This window comes from Hydra vulgaris, chromosome 11 (genome assembly GCF_038396675.1).
Source record: "Hydra vulgaris chromosome 11, alternate assembly HydraT2T_AEP".
Lineage (NCBI taxonomy): Eukaryota > Metazoa > Cnidaria > Hydrozoa > Anthoathecata > Hydridae > Hydra > Hydra vulgaris.
This window is the reverse complement of record NC_088930.1, coordinates 28,246,646-28,269,449: the sequence shown is the minus strand read 5'-3', so window position 1 is coordinate 28,269,449 and position 22,804 is coordinate 28,246,646. Positions and strand designations below refer to the sequence as shown.

Below are 22,804 nucleotides of genomic sequence, written 5' to 3'. Positions count from 1 at the left end.
ATTCTAAAAATACATAATAATGTATTTTAATAACATTTTGTTATATATGAATGTTATGTTACTTAAGTTATGTTATATGCATATTATATTAACTTATGGTGCATGCTATTGTTGTGTGATGTTGTTTTTTTGTTATCTTTTGAGTTGATAGACATTTGGCTTACCTTCATTTGGTGTCTATTGTTAAAAATGATAAATAGGTAATTTTATTATTAAAAATCACTACCTTAAATCATTCACTAAAAGCCAAGACAAATTATTTTGCATTATATGCAATTTATTTTATCTCAATTTGATTTTTTGTCTTTAGCACTTTATTATATGATTTTGCTATAAATATTTTGGAATCATGATGTACCAGCAGGCCTTGTTAAGAAGCATTACGCAGCTCGCATTTTGCCTGCAAAAAGGCAATTTGCCTAGGCGTTCAGCAGTTTTGCGTTACGCAAAAACTTTTATTATTTAGAATATTTTAATTATTTTTGATATCGTTTATGTAACGTTTATTCAGAAGAAATAAAGTCGTAAGTAAAACCGTTTAACCGCAATTGTAAACTAATAGATTTTTTGTTAAAGAAACAGTTTGTTTAATAATTTTTTTGTTGTTGTTAAAAATTAGTTTAAAAAAATTAAGTGTTCTAAGTTTTATCTTAAGGAATAAATGTCATATATAAATTCCTTTTAAATGTAAAAATTACTTTTTGTCATAATAGTTTAAAAAATGCACGATTTATTTTGATGTAAATATATTATTAATAAGATTTTGTTTATTGGTAATTCAATAACGTAAAGTTTTAATGACGTTCGTTTAATTTATGAAAGTAAATTATGATCGTGAATATGTTTTCGGTAACTGATAAATAATAAAAAACTCTTTATTGTTTAAAAACATTAAAAAGAGTTCACAAAATAAATAAGAAAAAATTTATTAACAGTTATTGAAATAAATAAAAACCAACTGCAAAATTATAAGAAAATAAACAAATATTTTACGTTTCATGAAAAAAATATTTTTTTCAAAATAAAATTTAGTTTATATTAAAAAAAAAAAAAAAAAAATGATTTTTTTAATAAGAACTTAGATTTTATTTGTAACTTTTGTTATAGTGAGAAAAAAAAACTGTTTGTATGATTTTTAACGCGTTGATAAAATAACTTTAATTACAATGCGGTACTTGAAAAGACGCTAGTGACGCAATACAACTTCTAACTATGCAAAATATATTTGCTGAGTTGAGTTACTTTGAAATGCGCTAAGCGTTTTCGTTACGCAGCGAAATCTCGTAACAAGGCCTGTACCAGCATAAATTGTTTTCTAAAAGGTAACATGAAATAATAATATTTAACAACAACTACTCTGGTAAATCATAACAGTTTTTCTCTATAAGGTACATTGACTTTCATTTTTTGTATGTAATGTTTTTCTTATTTATTTACTTATTCATTTCATTTTTTATTTTCAATTTATCAGATGATGTATTTATGTTGTACATAATACATCATCTGATAAATCTAAAGCTACTTTATTTTTTTTTCAAACATCTCCTAGCTGATATATATATATTTTTTTAAGTCATAAGAGTATTGTATTGTATATGTAATCTTAGGCCAAGTCAAGATGTTCCGCCGACATATTGTCAACTATACATTTATGATCCACTTTCAGCAGTAAATTTTAGAATGCGACAATGTGGTAATGATTTTTGCTTAAGTGGCCTAATGTTTTGATTGCAAAAATTTATTAGTGAAGAGAACCCAATTTCTCCTGCATTTAAAAACAAAGCTGAAGTGGAAGATGAAAAAATTCGCCGAACAGCTGTAGAAGGTTGCTCAGTCTCGATTATAAAAATGACTTTACTTGAAGGGCAAGATAGACGTTGCTATAATCTCCTTTCACATGATGTTGCAGTTGTATTTGTTGGCAAAGATGGTGCTTCCAGGGAAGTTGTTATTACCCAAGAGGTCATCCTCTTAAAACTATATCAAGTATGTCTGCCTACTTAGATCCTATGCTTTATTCTCTATTTTTTCTAAGGGTTGATGCTGGTTGGCATAATCAAATGGTTCACAACCCTGAATGTGCTACATTGGTTAGAAATCATGTTACATTATCTCAGTATTACAATTATAGACTTTCAGTTAGGCAATTAACCTAAACAGAGAAGCAAGTAGCATGATGCCTTACACAAACATGTAAACAACCTTGGAAATGATCATGATATTAGACCAGGATGTGTTGTAGTTTTGCCATCAACAATGTGGGAAGTTCTAGAGCTTTATTTAATTTAATTTGTTTAAACATAGTAGTTTTAATAAAAGAAATGTTTGTTCCAGGTTTTTTGCTTTTCTGTTTATATTATTGCTTTTCTGCAATAAACTTAAAAAAAGACATGGATTTCAATTAATCTCAAGTTAAAATATAGTCTTTAATTAGAAAAGATTACAATTTGTAAGATTCTTTTACATTTATTTATTATCCAATTGTAACAATAGTAATACTACTGGTAGTATGTTTAAAGAATACAGTGAAGTTGAAATGGCTATTAATAGGCGAAGAATTTATTTGTGTAAATTCTAATAGGCAAAAATAATTGCTGTCCAAATGAAAGAGATAAAACTAGGCAAGGTGAAATTAGTTATTGCTGAAATGTAAAATATGCTACTCGGCAAGCAGAAAACTTACTTGCCAGAATTCAGTGTCAAGCAGTGTTAATGTTTGTTTATTTGATTTTAAACACTTTAGAACAATACTAAAAATGAATTTTACTAATTATAGTAACAGTTGATAACAGTTTTAAATTAAAATGATTTTAAATTTTTTTATAAATTCAAACATAATTATGTTTTTTTTTTAGTTGCCTTTGTCATCACTTGATTAGTTTGCTTACTGTTGAAACATGGTTTTAATTTTGTAAATTTAATGATATGAAATTTACTCTATTAGTCATTAGTCAACAGTTAGAGAGAAGCTGGAACTTCAAATAATAAAGGTAAAAATAGTTTTGTTTACTGGTAACTTAATAAAACCAGTTAATATTATTTATTGCGTGTCTTTTACTTTTTTTAATATGCTGCTTTGGAAACACTTTCTTTCTCTCCCTCTCTCTGTTAGATGAGAGTTAAATTAGAATTAGTACAGGGAGCATCAATTAAACATGTAATTACTGAGCTCTTACGTATTTCTTAATACCATAATTGATAATGACCATGTATATAAAATATTTTACGAGTTGCTTGCTATTTTATGATATAATTATTCAAATTGTTTAACCATAATTGTTCAATATTGAAACAAATAAAGTCTTTTTAGTTCAAGTATTTTAGTTGATAAAATATCTTATTAGTTTGTGGTTTATTCAGCCGTGTTTTTACGTTAAGTTGTCTAGCCTTTTGATAATCTTTTCTTTTTTAATTATTTTGGAGAGACATAGTAAGAGAATAGCGCATAGCATAAGATATTTGTGTGCCCTACAAATATCTTATGCTATGCGCTATTGTTTCTGTGTTTTGTGTTGATAGAGCTGGGCTGTTATAGCTATTTTTTCAATTCTTTATATTTTCTGTTATTTTTATCTGTTATATTCTACTAACAATAAAATGCAAATGATACTTTTGTAATTAAAAATTGTAATTATTTTTCATTTCTTTTTTTAGGTGTTGGCAGGCTTTACTTGGCTTTCTTTTTATGGTACCTGCTGTGTGTAACAGATTTTAAAAAGAACTTAACGATGTTAATGTAGTATTTTTTTGTCGTGAAATAGGGTGAAAAATATTAAGACCACCAAGAAAAAAGGCTTTTTTATTAGTTGGTACCACTTTTTAGATTCTAAAAAAGTGGCAGCATTGCTTTATTTTATCATCAACATCCTGTTGGTATGACTGAGTATTGAAATTATTGATTTGAATTTGAATCTGTTAACTGTTATTGTAGAATTATGTGCTTTAGTGAACATTTGGTATATTTTGCCTTTTGAAATGTAAGTTGCGGACAAGTGAATATGTATGGTTCAAACGACCTTTAAGTCGGTATTTGTTAGATTATTGCTGTTGATAGTGATACAGTTTAATATTTTTCTGATTTTAAATATGTGATTTTGATTATTTAAGAATTTTTTGTTGTCAGATAATATTATATTTTCAAAATATTGGTAAAGCTGCTGACCCTAGTCCTAAAAAGCAAGACAAAGTTTAAGCATTATTAAAGTTGGAAACATTTTCAATACGGGAATTTGGCACGAAATGTAGACTAAGTAAAACAGTAGTTTTTACCATCAAGCAACGATTGAACTTTAGTTTTACATCCTCTCCAAGACGTTCCACTTCAGGGCAATAACCAGTCATGGACCCACATGCAAGACAGGGTCTGCTTGCAAACTGTCGAAAAAGCAGAAGAATGACCAGCAATCAGCTCCAGGGTGTGCTGCAGGAGCATTAGATCAATGTCTCAAAAAGTTGTTTTCAAAGATGCCTGATACAAGATGGATTTGTAGCACGTCGACCACGCAAAAAACCGCTCTTGACCAATGCTCAACAAACGCGACGGTTGCAGTGGGCCATGGATCACAAAGATTGGACCACAGAACAATGGAGAAAGGTACCACTATTTATATAAGAGTTTACAATCATGTACTCTAATTTGAAGCAAAATCTAACATATTTTTTCATGTAATAATGATGTTTAATATCATACATTACCCACTAGTGCAATTGTTTTATGTATATAGGTATCGAACATTGTAGCAATGGTTATGTTTATTGCATAAATGAAAAATGAAGCGAACATGTAATCAATGATTACAGGATGTTAATTTAATGTGTGCTCAAGACTTTTACAGTGTGTTTGTATTTTTAGGTTTGCTTCAGTGACGAGTCTATGTTCAAGATACTTGACGATAAATGTCAGTACGTGCGCCGTCATTCTGGGGAAGAATTTCAACCGCAATGTCTGGTGAAGACCGTCAAGCATCCTACCTCAGTAATGGTATGGTCGATGATAAGCTCTAATGGTGTAGGACCCCTTAGAATGGTTGAAGGCAAAATGGATCAACATCAATACATGAACATACTGGAGAAAAAACTTCTACCTCAACTTCCAACCTTCATTTTCCTGGTGGTAGTTTCATCTTCCAACAAGACGGCGCATTGTGTCAGATGGCGCGTTGTTACAAACTTTTTGAACTATAATAATGTTTCGTATCCTACCATGGACTGGTAATTCACGCGATTGAAAACTTGTGGATGATAGTCAAAAAGAGAATAGCCGAAAGAAAGCCAAGAACAAAAGTTGCATTGATTGAGGCGCTCATAGAGGTTTGGACACATGATCGAGAAATACAAGATATGTATTCAAGGCAGATTGATAGATTGATGGGATGCCTAAGAGGGTTTAAAAACTTATTGCAGCTAGAGGAGAATCCACAAAATACTGAACTAGGCTCATTTTATGACATTGTGTGTGTGTCTTTATAAGAAATATTAGAAAAATTCACTTTTTCGACAATGGTCTTAATATTTTTCACACCACAGTATACATATATTTAAAGTTTTTTTTAATATTGCACTGTAATTTTTTTGTTGCATAAATAGGCCTCTTAAAATCAGCCTCTAAAATGTAACATACACGACCGTGTAACATAGTAGTAACATAAAATATATATATATATATATATATATATATATATATATATATATGTATATATATATATATATATATATTTACATATATATATATATAAATATATATATATATATATATATATATAATATATATATATATATATATATATATATATATATATACATATACAGAGACGATTTTACAGGGGAAAGAAGGTGATTTTCAAGTTATAATCGGCCATTGTGTGCATATATATGCACACATATATATACATATATGTTACTTTAAATGGAGTTTAAATACTACACCATGACTAAGTTGTAAGATATTTTTTAATAAAGAAATGTTTCCCTAAGTTTTTTTACAAAAAACGCTGTTTCATGCCAAAGACACGGGTTTCAAAGTGGAGGGCCTTTAGAAAAAAAAGTTGGTACTCCCAAACCCCTGGCCTTCCTCCCCTTCCTTCGTTATTGTCGACCCTGTAATTTCGACCATTAAATATATATATATATAATAAATATATATTAAATATATCAGGTTCCCGTTTTTATTTAAAATAAAATGTTTTTAATTGCAGCTAGTTTGAGAGGTAGTTTCTTTTAGAAAAAATGTTAATTATGTTGTTTATACTTTTCATTCGTCATTACTGTTATTAACAGTGCAGCAAAACTTGAACTAAAGTATCAACTACTAAACTAAAGTATCAACTACTAAACTAAAGTATCAACTACTAAACTAAAGTATCAACTACTAAACTAAAGTATCAACTACTAAACTAAAGTATCAACTACTAAACTAAAGTATCAACTACTAAACTAAAGTATCAACTACTAAACTAAAGTATCAACTACTAAACTAAAGTATCAACTACTAAACTAAAGTATCAACTACTAAACTAAAGTATCAACTACTAAACTAAAGTATCAACTACTAAACTAAAGTATCAACTACTAAACTAAAGTATCAACTACTAAACTAAAGTATCAACTACTAAACTAAAGTATCAACTACTAAACTAAAGTATCAACTACTAAAATCCCTTTATTTTTAAAAAGTTTTAATCAGATTCCGTATCAAAAATAAATTCTAAATGCCTAATTTCATTACTTTTAGATAATTATATGAACAGATTTTATGATTTTAATTGTTTTAATGTAAGGGGGTAATAATGTAAGAAGGCTATAAGTGAGGTATTTTTAAAGTTGATTTTGAGAACTAATATGAATCAGGTGTCCAAACTTTCTTAAGATATTTTATTCATTAATTGTTTCAGCCATACGAAATTTTAAAATAAAAATTACATTTTGATTAAATATTTATAAAAAACTTTTTGTTTTCATTTTGTTTGTACAAACCTCTTTCTATAACTTTTAAAGTTAAAAGAAAAAAATTTTCGAAAATGGAAAATAATAAAAAAGAACTAAAATTTTTTCTACCACCAATATTTTTTGGAAAGAAAAGAAAAAGAACAACTTTAATTAATTTTGTACATTGTTTATATGTCGTGTATTTATGTATATAAAAAATGTTGAATGTATTACTTTTTTGCATTTTCCTCTGTCAATTTATTTGTTGTTGCTTTTTCTATATCTTAATATTTACTTTTGTTTAACTAATCTATGTAATGCGTAATATAAGCTTTAATATTATATGTAGTAGTGTTTGTTTATTTTTTTTTTTTATTTAAGTTTGCCTTTATTTTCTTTTTTATATCTTTCTGCGAAAATTTTTTTCTCTCACTCCTTCTACACTTATGTGATTAAAATTTTTGTTTTCTCTTACATTTTTTTCTCGCTCATCTTATCCTCATCCGCACATTCTCTCTTTTTTTTATTTTGCTTAGCCTTACTCCTTTATATTTTTGTTCTGATTCCAACTTTTTAAATATTATTGTTTCTATTACTTCTTTTTTTATTACTTGTATTAATGTAGTTTACTTTCTTTATTATTTCCTTGTTTTAATATTTTTTTAATTTTATTTGTTTATTTTATTAAGGTGTCACTCCATTGACTAGTTTTTAACTATATGAGTGACACTGAACCTAACTTTGTAAATTATAATTAAATTTGTAATTTTTGATTTTATGGCTAAATAAATGGATAGATAATTGACTCGTAATCAAATTTAAAAAATGTCGAACCGATTGTTCTGTTATTATTAACACATTTATTGGCTTTAGTGCCAGTGATTATTAAATTTGTAATTTTTGATTTTATGGTTAAATAAATGGATAGATAATTAACTCGTAATCAAATTTAAAAAATGTCGAACCGATTGACTTGATAATTTTGTCTTTTATAATATGAATGTTTTGTTTCTATGACTATTTTATTATTATGTAATTTTAAACTCTTTTTTTACCTGTTAAAGAACTTGTGATTTCATAAGGAATTTCTCTATTAATCCATAAACTTTTATGCCAGGTGAAAGGAGCCTGCATTTCATCTGGTGAGCTTTGTGGTTTGCTGACATCTCTAAGAATATCGCCATTAAATAACTTTGGACGAACTGAATCTTAAAAATAAAAACAAAAAATCAGTTTTTAAACTTTAAAAATATTTTTTTATACCAAAATAGTCAGAGCATTTCCAAAACATCTAGCATTTTTCAACAGAAATGATTTTGAATGAAAGATTTACGTATGCAAAGGTTTTTATTAGCGGATACTAAAGATGTTATTTTGTTGTTAAAGTTGTTTTGAGACGATTGACACGGTCTTTACAATAAACCATGCATAAATACGGAATGTGATTATGTAAATACTTGATAACTAATATCTCATATCCTGTAACTCATACCTCATATCCTGTACCTCATACTCTTCTTAAGATTTAACTACTTACCAAGTATTTAAAAACATGCGCTTATCTATCTAACTGGTACAACTAAATATAACTAGTTGTTGAAATGGCAAATTCTTGGTTGAATGACATGTACTTGTTTTGTTTTATTTTATTATTATTTCAATATTTTTGTTTTACAAGTTCAGTTAACAAAATATAAATAACGTAGAAGAACGACAGGAACAAGTAGAAATCTTGTCTTCAAGTCACTATTATTAGCAAAACGTATTTTTTGCAAATTTCTCATTATATAAATTTACAAGTACTCATTATATAAGCAAGTTAATAAATACTACAATAAAAAACGATAAAGTTGCAACAATAGAATATATTCTCTATCTATAGATAAAGTAAAAAATATAACAAAATTTTTTTTTATTTAGAAGCAATTGAATTTTAGTTAAATTTTATTTGGTTAAATGACATGAGTAGCTCTTTTTCGCAAGGTTTATAATCGTCACGTGGGTTAATCCTTCCTCATGATTTAGAATAATTGCAATCATTTGATATCATGCTCATGGTAAGTTTGTTGCTTAATAAAATTTTTAATGTTATTTCACCAACAAATACACAGAGGGCCAGGTGGTGGACAAAAGTAAAAAAATACATCTTCAAAAATTACATTATTATGTACCATTTCATAACTTAAACATTCAGCTTTTATAAAATAAATATATTTTTGTATAATTATCATGACGTATGCTTCAAAGCTGATAATATTTTTTGTGTTACTAATAAGCACGGAATAGATGTTAATTTTAAAACTTCACTTTTTTTGCATAAATTAATAAAATCAAGTATTATCTTTCAAATGAGTTATTACAACACTACTTTGCATGTAAGTTATGTCGAATAAAATGATTTTAAATGACGACGTATTTGAAGTACTTTTTTTAGTTAAAGTTTCACTCATATACTTTTGCGGTCCAAAGCGGTCCAGTAATTTGAGACTTGAAATACATTGTTCAATATGTATATTATCAATATAAACTTGGTTCCACGGATGTCCTCCTGGTCTCTAATAATGATTTTTACAAGGTAAATGATGCATCCGATTTTATACGGCGTATAAAACATTATATATATATATATATATATATATATATATATATATATATATATATATATATATATATATATATATATATATATATATAATATATATATATATATATATATATATATATATATATATATATATATATATATATATATATATATATATATATATATATATATATTCTAAATGGTTATGTAAAAATTGGGTCTCAGCAAGACTAGTGATTAGTGTTCCAAACTTGTTTTAACATTTATACGTCTTTCAATACCTATTTATAAGATTTCGTAAATGAAATTCATATTTTTATATAGTTAAAACATGAAAATATTAGTGTTTCTTCATATATAATACAAGAAAACTTTAACACTTTAATTACATTTGTTGGAGATTACATACAAATAATTTTAGAACACCATCAGAGTGTTTTTATAACATGGTCAATATTATAATTAATGTTTATTTATTTATTTTTTGCATTAGACACCAAAAAAATGTTTGCTAGCTGTTTTTAAATTAAGTCGTTTAATTTGGTTGATTAGGGGAGCGTAATAGGCATGACATTGGCATAAAACCTGTTTATTTGCTCTGTTCTGCAAAAACTTTATAATTTAAAACTTGGGAACATCTTGTTTGTTTATTAATAAAATTAGCATTTTTATGTCTACTTTGAATCAGTGACGTATATATAGGTCCGTCTTGTCTTGCTTCTGTCTGTCTTCAAGCTTGAAAAAAAAATGAAGCAAAACTTAAATGTACGTCACAAATTCTTGTCACAATGTAAATTAAACAAAAATAATCATTCCAATAGGTCATAGATGAAGCAGAATACAATTATTATCGTCAATTAATACGTTAAATAAAGAGAGTACCCAGCTAGCACACTTACGTTGGGCCAACGTAATATGTAAATATATCGCGAACGTTGGCCATTTTCTCTGATGCAAATATAATGTTGATCCAATATTAGTTTTATCGTATTTAAATGAAAACCTTAATAACAGCGTGATTAAAAATAGTTTGAAAAATTACATTGGTCCAACGTATGTAAAAACATCGCAAAAGTTGGTTGTTTTTTCGATCTAAACTCAACGTTGATCCAATGTTAAGAGATAAACGTTGATTTAATGTATATGGATCAACGTTGACCAGATGTGTATAACCAAAATTAACTTTGAATTATATATATTGAATCAACGCTAACCCATATATATTGGAACAATTTTGGATTTTAGATAGTGGATCAACGTTGTGTTTGTATCGAGAAAAGGCAGATACACAAATATATACTTGTATAATTTATAAGAATTATATTTTATTAAACTATTTTAGTTGATTATAGGAAATATATTTTGCTAATATATTTTTCTCTTTATTATATAACGAAGTATCGAGCCACAAGCAAAACAAACATGAATAATGCCTCTTTAATAAGATGTAGTTTAAGAAGTATAAACAAATGTCATTAGCAATGTTGATTCATCAAAATGGTTGAAATATGTAAATATGTATGTATAATATGAATTTTGTTGTAATAATGTATAATAATAAAATAATGTATATGTATAATGTAATATTAAAATTGTATATGTATAATGTAATATATGTAAAAAATGTATATGTATAATGTAATATAAAAATAATGTATATGTACAATGTAATATAAAAATTATGTATATGTATAATGTAAATATGTATGTATAATATGAAATATGTATGTATAATATGAATTATGTATAATATGAAATATGTATGTATAAATATATATATTAGTTGAAATATGTATATATATATATATATATATATATTATATAATATTTAATGCGTATATAAATATACAAAAATATAAACCACATAGATTTAATTCCAATAAAAGTTAAATGTAACTTTGTGCAAACGTAAAACATAATGTTGAATTGACTTAAAAAACAATCTTACGCCAACGTAAAACACAACGTTGAATCAACGTAAAATATTACACTCTGCCGACTTCTAATACAACATTGGGCTAACGTTGTTTTTTGGTTGTTAACGACGTCGCATTTTTAACCAAAATGATATAAAAACAACATTGGTCGTATTGGTGATGTTGGGCCAACGCAACGCGCAATATTGTTCTAACGTTTTATCAACGTATGTGCGCAAGCTAGGTAGCATTGTGGCATATATTTCTCAACTTTATTTGAATCTGGTGAATAATAAAACAAAAGTAAATTATAATTGCGAAGTGACGATAAAAAAAATCCTATCAATAGTTATTATAATTATCAATTTTTTATTGTTTCACCAACATAGACTAGCCTAATTCTTTAAATTATGTTATACGTCTTAACAAAGTTTGTAATGTAATGTTTACTCAGACGTTACAAACTTGTTTATATGAAACTGATGGTTAAAAGTAGAAATTTTAATTACATAACTTCACTAAGACTATTATTTAATTAAATATTCACAATAAAATAACACTTTCAGCTTCGTCAAAAAGTTTTTTATTCAATAACATACAGACTATTTATGAAATAAATATAATATGCTAAAACCATTAAAATTAAAAAAGAATTATTAATGAATTAAAAAATATCTGTCAAGCTGTTGGTGGCTGTAGAGAAGAGGGGGAGGAAAGTATTTTGAAAAGCTTTTGGGATTTGGGATTTGGGACCCAGAATTTAAATTTACGCCACTGTTTTCTATACTTAAGGCATTAATTTTCGTGATCATAACTTCACAATTTCGTTGAACTCAATTTTATACAAGTATACAAGTTATACAGTTGAGAAGTCTATGGTACCATGGATTTCTCAACTGTGTAAGCCAAGTGATGCTAAAAAGTAATCCACTCAATAAAGATTTTTGTTAAAAAGCCATGTTATTTCTAGTGTATCAAAAAAAAAATCATAAATATTTTGATCAGATACTACTTTGCGATAAAAACTTGAAAGGTCACGGCTTCCAACTTAAAGAAATTAGAAGTAAAAGTACTAAGGTCCATTTTTAACTTAAAATTTATAAACAATCCTGATTACACCAACTTATTGAATCAAAATACAATGAAGCCAAGAAAAATTTTTTTTAAATTTATAAACTTTCTTCAAGCCAAATTCAAAATTTTTCTACTCTTACATATTTTATACTTTTACAGCACTTACATACTACTATTTTTTGAGTAAAATATGTTGAAATTAAATTTATTACCAAATTGAGTTGAAAAGTTTCCTTTCTTTTCAGGAACCTTAAATTCGTTTTCCGTTTCAATTATCTTCCACATATCAACTAAAAAAATGGTAAAAAGTAAAAAAAGTTTTAAAAAAAGTTAAAAAATTTTATTATCTGAATATTATACTAACGTTAAAAATGTATTTTTACCTAAAAATATGTCATGCTTCAAGACTATATTTTTAAAAGTTATTTCATTAATATATGTCATGCTAAAAGACTAGTCTTAATGATCAATGTTTTTATGACAATTTAAACTTACATGTCATAACAGAAAAGACGCATGATGCCAATATTAAAGTTGATTGGTACAGCAAAAGCATACTTATACCTAGAAGATTAGAAATATTAAATACACGGTTAAAACACTACGCTGTTAAAACACTGCACGGTTAAAACATACTACTTTTAAATTAAATTTTAAACGCCATTTTGTTTTAATATTTTATATTTGTTATATAAATATTATTCATATTTTATCATATATTAAATAAAACTATATATATAGTATACAACAAAATATAAAATAAATAATATTAATATGACATGAATAATCAAAATATTAATAGCGCAAAATATTAATAGCGCAATATTATTAGTGCGCATAGTTACGCCTATTGTTCGTATTGTTAATTACGGTTCTGTATTCTGTAAATTACACTAAATCTTAGTTTTTAAGTAGTCTCTAGACTTTTTCATGCGCGGATATATGTTCCATGCGGTCTCTCGAGTAAGGTCAACAAGCAAATTAGATCTAATATGTTCTTATTTTCAAGAAGAATTGATGTCAGGGGCGGATCTAGGGGACGCCTGGTACGTCTGTGGACGTACCCAAAAATATCAGAAATATAATTTTGGTCTGAGAAAAAAAAGGGTAATGCTCAAATAATAAGTTACTAATAAAATATACTGCATTTCAAATTATATATTATATAAATAATATTGCAGTTTTGTTGAATCGGGTTAAAATTATAGTCAGTTTTATTTATAGCGTAACGGGTTCTTGTTTAAAGCGAGTTGTTTAAGCGAGATTTAAAGTTTACATAAAAATAGTTATGAACCAAAAGTCAAAACAATTTTTGATAAATAATATTTGTTGAAAAACATTAATTGACGCTCCCAATTTTATTTCACTATAAAATGAAAATTGTTGTTAATTTTGGATTTAATTTGTTAAAAAAATTATTAATAGAACTCTTTACTTAAAATATATTTTGGGCGTCCCATGCGACATACACCTTAAGTTAAATATTTATTAAAATCTTTTGTTATCAAGAGGTGAAAAAAATTATAATAACAAATACACAACACAATACACCAATGGATGTCCCCAATTTTATATGATTATATAGTGTATCTTTTTTTAAATTTTAGTCTTCGCAATTTATTTTTTATATATATGATTTATTTGATAAAAAAAAATTGTCGGACGTCCTATTAGACACACGCCCTGAAATATATAAATTTTACAAAATTAATAAATGGAATCATAAACTTATAAAATTATCGAATTACCAAATATTCAAAATGTCGCTCGAAATTGAAATCACGAAGCTTAATAACGAAGTCAAAACAGCTATGCTGCAAAATGACAAAATAAAATTAATCTCCTGGAAAAAAAAGTTGGAAGCAAATGTCAGTTCTTTTAAAGATGCCAATATTATTGACTCTTTTAAAGATGAGATACTTAAAAGTTATGAAATCTTTATTTCAAAGAAAAACATAATGGCAATTTTCTTGTTTTAAGGTACTGATATTTTTATTATATTGTTTTGTTATTGATACAATGTATTGATTTTTTTAAGTAATAAATATAAAACTAATAAATATAAAACTTAAAAATACACATAATACATTTAATGAAAATTATTTAATTGTTATATTTTACGTATATCTTAGGTCTCAAACAACTGGAAACTGTCTATACAGTTCTATCTCCTTATGTCTATCTGGGAATAACTGTATAGTTAATGATTTAAGATTATTGACCTCAATTGAACTTTTCCTAAACGCTGATTTTTATTATAACCACCCAACTTTTCAATATGTTTTTAATAATAATCCAAGCTCTTTTTTATGATAACATTCTTCCTTTGTCAGTCTCCCTAAGTTCTTTGGATACAGGAAAAAAATGTAAAGAATTGATAATGATAAAAACTGGTCTTCTTTCCTTTGTATTCTTGCATTGTCAAGTGTTTGCAGCAAAAAAATAGAATGTTTATATCCAGATTTTGGTCTACCAAAGTATAAAATTTTATTTAGCCATACTATTTTACCTCGTATAAATTCATTAAACAATATTTAATCTTTTTATCTCCTTTTTTGTTACGAAGATATTTTAAATTTTTTTTCTCCTTTTCAACACAACCATTATACTCCTTTATTAATGAGAGAGAATTTAAAACGCAAAATTTGCGATGGAATTGGCAAAAAGTTACAGACTAAAATAAATTTCTATGTTGAATCTAAACATCAAGATTGTAATCTTTTGCAAGAAAAAATAAAAAATAAATCTATGCTAGTTTCTAGTCAATCATCTACATCTTTATCCAATTTTAGTAAAATTACTTTTTGTGAACCATTTTCTTTACCCTCCAATAATTACGATATTGGTTATTTGGTTTCTAACTATACTAGTTATTCAAATGTTGTAAAAACCTTAAATAATTCTGAACTTCAAAATTTAGTTCAATCTGTTTTTGTTCCTAGTAAGAAATTTATTTTTCCTAAAAATAACAATGGACGAAGTTTTCAATTTATATGGATAGAAAAATTTCCATGGCTTACATACTCGAATATATTTGATGGAGCTTTCTGTTTACCATGTGTACTTTTTGGGCACAATTTTCCATCTGAATGTAGTTTAGCTGAAAGATTATTTAGTAAGCCTTATGATCGCTGGAATGATGCTTCTCGTTACTTTCAGAAACATGTGTTTGGCAAAAACAATAAGTCTGTCTGCAGAAATAAAGATTTACATGTAAAAACTGTTCAAGTTTTATTTTCATTATCATCGATTTGATCTTGTAAAACAGAATCAATAGACATTATATCTCAAAAAATAGTTCAATCACAGATTTCCAAAAATTGACAGTTATTGCAACCTATTATTAAAACAATTATTCTTTGTGGGCGTCTTGGGCTTTCTTTACGTGGGCATAGAGACGACTCTAAGTTTCATCCTGTTTATCAGCAAGGTTGAAAAGAATGAAGATGGGTTTGCAATTTTTTTTTTAGCTAACTGGAATACTAGAATGTGACACTAAATATATTTTTATATAACTCCATATTGATTGTTTTTTTGTTTTGTTTTTAGGTGCCCTTAGTTGTAACAGTCTTATCACAGAGCGTAGCTGAAGAGGATTTACTAGAAAATTTGTGCCTCCTTCTTTACCAAAGCTTTCTTTGAACCAGGGATATCTTGCTTCTGAAACATGCAGCTATTACATCACGGCTGTTTATTAAAATATTATAATATCTAATGTAAAGAATTTTTTAAATAACAAATATATAAATTTGAAACAGTAATGTGTAATCGTATAACTTTATAATGGGGTATCAGCCAGGATCCAGGGGGGATGGGCCCCCTACACCATAATCTTAAAGTCCTAATTAGAATTAGAGGACCTTTTTTTTGGACGTACCCAAATAATTTTCTGCATCCGCCCCTGGATGTTGTTCATTGTTTAAAATAAAAATTTAAATAATTGTTTATTTGTTGTAGGTTGTTTTTATTTTTTTAATTTTTATAGCCTGTTTTCATTTTTTAGAAGAAGTTAGAATTAAAATGACTGGTAAAATAGTTTTTTGAGTACAATGTTTCTTTTTTAGTAAACTGTTTCAGTTTTGTCGTTAGTCTTTTTAGAACATTTTAAGCAAGTATTGTTTCATTTTTTAGAAGAAGTTAAGAGGAGCTGATGGCTTTTTTAGTAAGTTCAATTCATTTTCTTATTTATAGATAAACATTATTTTTTGTAGAAAGAATAATGAGAATAAAATTTTATTTATGTATTTAATATGAAAAGTTAAATAAAGTAAGACTGTTGTTTGTGGTCATGTAAGTTTATATACATAAGTTTGCGTTTATTTCAATCTATTTTATATTTCTCTATATCTATATGTAATATTTTATATTCTTAGGAAAAATAATAAGGATAGAAAAGTTAATAAAAATTCTTCTGGAATTTGTCAAAAGAATGTTGTGTTACGTTTTATTTTAAGGTATCTGAATATTTATTTATTAGAAATTTTTAATTTTGTTCTTAAATGGTTTCAATTTTTTCATTACAATGATGTGAATTGTAGTCTGCATTCTTTGTTATATTAAAAATAATTGATGCTAATAAATGTTGTTTTATAGTTGTTAAAGGTTTGCGTATATGTTTAGATTATGATCAAAGTTAAAAAGTTTTTGATAAATACATGAATGCGGTGTGGTATAAATACATAAATGTGTTTAAATATGTTTATAAGGTATATATTTAACCTTTAACATATTTAAACACATTTATTGTGTTTATAGTTGGTACATATGTGGTAATCCTTCAGTTAAGCGGCATAAAATAAAATTAATATTTTGCTTTTAAAATGTTTCAGACGTTTTAGAAACAATGCAAGAAAACAAAATAATAATTTTATTTTACGCCGCTTAACTGAAGGATTACCACATGTTTATATTATGTTGTTTCCATGTTTTCAAAGTGCTACGACTTGGTAAACGTGTAGAGCAAGATTTGTCGACCTTGCCAGCCAAGTGATGTACTTATAACAGAGAGTTACACAGCAGTGTTTAGTGTCAACCTGTTACTGCTTTAGGTCTGGGTGTTTTCAAGCCTTTATTATTAATTATTCTAAAAATACATAATAATGTATTTTAATAACACTTTGCATAATATTGTTTCTTATGTTCTGTTATATATAAAAGTTATGTTATATGCATATTATATTAACTTATGATGTATGCTATTGTGTGTTGTTGCTGTGATGTTATTTTTTTGTTATCTTTTGAGTTGATAGACATTTGGCTTACCTTCATTTGATGTCTTATGTTAAAAATGATAAATAGGTAATTTTATTATTAAAAATCACTGCCTTAAATCATTCATTAAAAGCCTAGACAAATTATTTTGTCATATATGCAATTTATTTTATCTCAATTTGTTTTTTTGTCTTTAACACTGTTTATTATATGATTTTGCTATAATAATTTGGAATTATGATGTACCAGCATATATTATTTTCTAAAAGCTAACATGAAATAATATTTAACAACTACTACTCTGATAAATCATAACAGTTATTCTTTATAAGGTACATTAACTTTCATTTTTTGTATGTAATGTTTTTCTTATTTATTTACTTATTCACTAGATATTTTATTTTAGATTTATTAGATTATGTATTTATGTTGTACATAATACATAATCTGATAAATCTAAAGTTAAGTTAATTTTTTTTCAAACATCTCCTAGCTGATATATATATATTTTTAAAGTCATAAGAATATTGTATTGTATACGTAATCTTAGGCCAAATCAAGATGTTCCGCCGACATATTGTCAACTATACATCTATGAAGCACTTTCAGCAGTAAATTTTAGAATGCGACAATGATCATTGCTTAAATGGTTAAATGTTTTGATTGCAAAATTTTATTAGTGAAGAGAACCCAATTTCTCCTGCATTTAAAAACAAAGCTGAAGTGGAAGATGAAGAAATTTGCCGAACAGCTATAGAAGGTTGCTCAGTCTCTATTATAAAAATGACTTTACTTGAAGGGCCAGATAGACGTTGCTATAATCTCCTTTCACATGATGTTGCAGTTGTATTTGTTGGCAAAGATGGTGCTCCACCTGCTTCCAGGGAAGTTGTTATTTACCGAAAAGGTCATCCTCTTAAAAATATATCAAGTATGTCTACCAACTTAGATCCTATGGTTTATTCTTTATTTTTTCTAAGGGGTGATGCTGGTTGGCATTATCAATTGGTTCACAACCCTGAATGTGCTACATTGGTTAGAAATCATGCTACATTATCTCAGTATTACAATTATAGACTTTTAATTAGACAATTAATCTTAACAGAGAAGCAAGCAGTATGATGCCTTACACAAACATGTAAACAACCTTGGAAATGATCATATTATTAGACCAGGCTGTTTTGTAGTTTTGCCATCAACAATGTAGCAAGTCCTATAGCTTTATTTTATTTTATTTTTTAAAATAAGTTTTAATTAAGAAAATGTTTGTTCCAGGTTTTTTGCTTTTCTGTTTATATTATTGCTTTTCTGTTTATATACTTAAAAAAATATAGTCTTTAATTAGAAAAGATCACAATTTGTAAGATTCTTTTACATTTATTTATTATCCAATTGTAACAATAGTAATACTACTGGTAGTATGTTTAAAGAATACAGTGAAGTTGAAATGGCTATTAATAGGCGAAGAATTTATTTGTGTAAATTCTAATAGGCAAAAATAATTGCTGTCCAAATGAAAGAGATAAAACTAGGCAAAGTGAAATTAGTTATTGCTGAAATGTAAAATATGCTACTCGGCAAGCAGAAAACTTACTTGCCAGAATTCAGTGTCAAGCAGTGTTAATGTTTGTTTATTTGATTTTAAACACTTTAGAACAATACTAAAAATGAATTTTACTAATTATAGTAACAGTTGATAACAGTTTTAAATTAAAATGATTTTAAATTTTTTTATAAATTCAAACATAATTATGTTTTTTTTTTAGTTGCCTTTGTCATCACTTGATTAGTTTGCTTACTGTTGAAACATGGTTTTAATTTTGTAAATTTAATGATATGAAATTTACTCTATTAGTCATTAGTCAACAGTTAGAGAGAAGCTGGAACTTCAAATAATAAAGGTAAAAATAGTTTTGTTTACTGGTAACTTAATAAAACCAGTTAATATTATTTATTGCGTGTCTTTTACTTTTTTTAATATGCTGCTTTGGAAACACTTTCTTTCTCTCCCTCTCTCTGTTAGATGAGAGTTAAATTAGAATTAGTACAGGGAGCATCAATTAAACATGTAATTACTGAGCTCTTACGTATTTCTTAATACCATAATTGATAATGACCATGTATATAAAATATTTTACGAGTTGCTTGCTATTTTATGATATAATTATTCAAATTGTTTAACCATAATTGTTCAATATTGAAACAAATAAAATCTTTTTAGTTCAAGTATTTTAGTTGATAAAATATCTTATTAGTTTGTGATTTATTCAGCCGTGTTTTTACGTTAAGTTGTCTAGCCTTTTGATAATCTTTTCTTTTTTAATTATGTTGGAGAGACAGTAATGTCTGTAATGTGTGCGTACAAATATCTTATGCTATGCGCTATTGTTTCTGTGTTTTGTGTTGATAGAGCTGGGCTGTTATAGCTATTTTTTTAATTCTTTATGTTTTTTGTTATATTATTATCTGTTATATTCTACTAACAATAAAATGCAAATGATACTTTTGTTATTACAAATTATAATTATTTATCATTTCTTTTTTTAGGTGTTGGTAGGCTTTACTTGGCTTTTTTTTTATGGTACCTGCGGTGTGTAACAGATTTTAAAAAGAACTTAACGATGTTATTGTAGTATTTTTTTGTCGTTAACTATAAGCAATGATTTAATTACTAATAACCTGTATTACGGGTTGCTTACTGCTAGTATATATAAACCTTGTTGTGGCTATTGGGCCCGAGAGACCTTTCAAAACCTGTTTTAACGGCCCCAAAATCTTAAAAACATTTACATTAGGTATTACTAAAATAAAAAATAAAAAATCTTCTCACATTTGCATAAGGGCCCTAAATTTGCAAAATAGGCCCCCTAAATTTGCAGCTCTCCCCCCAATTGGGGTGTGTGGGGTAGCCTAGCCACGACTCTGTATATATATATACATATATATATATATATATATATATATATATATATATATATATATTATATATATTATATATATTATATATATATATATATATATATATATATATATATATATATATATATATATATATATACATATGTATATATATATACAACATTCATACATACATATACAAATATATACATATGTATAATATTATATGAATATGAAAAGAATAAAATGAAATAGTTAAAAGATTTAATTGACTTTCTGAAAGAATTATTTTTCCAATTTCTGAATTTAAAATATACAAAGCAAATCAAAAATTCTTTTTAGTTTTTTAAAAAACTTTATTGGATCAAAAAAGAAAACTATTTTATACTACCCTTACTTTTTCTTCGGGTAACTGTCGTTATATAACCATTTCCCAATGAGAATCTGGTGTTAACACAGCATAATTTACAATTTTACACAACACTGATGTATTTTTACTTTATTCTTTTTGTATTTTGCGCCCCTCTCCTCTTATGATATTTATTTTTAATTCTTATGATTTATTTTAATTTAATTTCTTTTGATTTATATACTTCATGAAAATATTTTTATAGACAATCGGCATATGCTTCAGAATATTTATACCATTTTTAATTGCAATTTTTTTTTTTCGGAATTTTGCTAACTTGTGTCTTTGTTTTTACGTTTTAGTTTCCATATTCCAGATATTTTTCACAGATCATACACTGTAGTTAAATATTTTCTCTTTCTTAAATCTCTGTTTTTTGTTTTTGAATTAAACTTGGATTTTGTTATTGCAGATTTTTTTTTGAAAAAGCTAATGTTGTTAAAGCTTAAAATTAATTTATTATAATTTAAAAAACACTTTTATTAAATGGCCTAACTTTTAAAAAAAAGGTTTTTTAATTAATTAGACTGCCTGCCGGAGCCAAAACCTTTACCGATGTATGTTTATTCCACTGCGCCTATCCCTATTTAAATCAGTAGATGGGCGTACACTTCAACTTTTAACTAAATCATAAAGTAAACATAAATAATAATTGTGCATAAGAATTAACCAATTAAAGGTTTTCATCATTTTTGACTCGCCTCCATTCCACTATCACCCTGTAGATGATTCAATAACTATTATTTCTTACTCTTCTCTCTCTCTCTCTCTCTCTCTCTCTCTCTCTCTCTCTCTCTCTCTCTCTCTCTCTCTCTCTCTCTCTCTCTCTCTCTCTCTCTCTCTCTCTCTCTCTCTCTCTGTTAGGAGTTTATTTTTTTGAGTTTTTTTACGTCTGATACAAAAGAACTTGGTACTGAGTCAATTTGATAAAAACATTAGATATTTTTCAGGTTAATTTTGAGATCTGGTGACTAGATAGAATAAAAACTATTTTTAATAAAAATTATGTAGAAGTAATTTTATTAAAATAAGTAATTTTAAATTAAGTAATTTAAGTAAATTTACGCTAAATTCATCATCTTAATTAATGGCTTCGTCTGGACATCTGTCTTTACGTTAACTCCGTCTTCTTTACAATTATTTCGACATTTAAAATTGCGTAATAAATAAAGTAACACTTACATCTATAATAGCCTAATTTTCACATCTGATACAAGGAACTTTGTTCTAAGAATTTTTTTTTTTGTTTTTTGTTTTGTTTATTTATTATTATTATTATTTTATAAGGACAAATAATATCGAGTAGTTTAGTTTTTTAAAGAAATAAAAACAACAAATGAATTAAAAGAATATAAAGAAATTTTACCGTTTCGGTTTCTTTTTTATAGCAAACAACAAAGTTAAATTTATAACATAAAAATTATCAAATTAAACACAATCAGATTATATTGATTAGTTGACAAAAAGTTTAAAATGTTTCTTACGAGTGTTTATTATGTTATACGATATGTTTTAAAATGAAATATGATACCTTATAATAGATGGCAGTTTGATGAAATATAATACTTTATAATAGATGATTTTGTTTGATGAGATTTAATAGGAACAATCATAATAGTATATCTTATAAAGTATATTAAAATATTAAGTATATTAAACTGATTTTATTTCACTTGAGTTTTATTATAATATAATTCTACGAACAATGAGATCAGTGACTATTCTAATATAATACAATGAGATAAGTGACTACTCTAATATAATACAATGAGATAAATGACGGCAAAA

At 26.4% G+C, this 22,804-nt stretch overlaps 1 protein-coding gene across 2 annotated transcripts in view; it reads right to left on the bottom strand.

The window, feature by feature from the left end:
- LOC136087562 (zinc metalloproteinase nas-13-like) overlaps window positions 1-22,518 on the bottom strand; it is a 72,763-nt gene extending 50,245 nt beyond the window's left edge. The window contains exons 1-4 of one of the 2 annotated variants that reach the window (XM_065810677.1): window positions 22,383-22,518; window positions 12,994-13,062; window positions 12,711-12,788; window positions 7,980-8,132 (exon numbers count right to left, since the gene is read on the bottom strand). In XM_065810677.1, the coding sequence (XP_065666749.1) occupies window positions 7,980-8,132; window positions 12,711-12,788; window positions 12,994-13,054 (292 nt within the window). In that variant the 5' untranslated portion in view covers window positions 13,055-13,062; window positions 22,383-22,518. Of the gene's footprint in view, window positions 1-7,979; window positions 8,133-12,710; window positions 12,789-12,993; window positions 13,063-22,198; window positions 22,223-22,382 lie in introns of those variants that run through there. The other variant, XM_065810678.1, reaches the window with a different exon arrangement.
- Window positions 22,519-22,804: the final 286 nt, after the last annotated feature.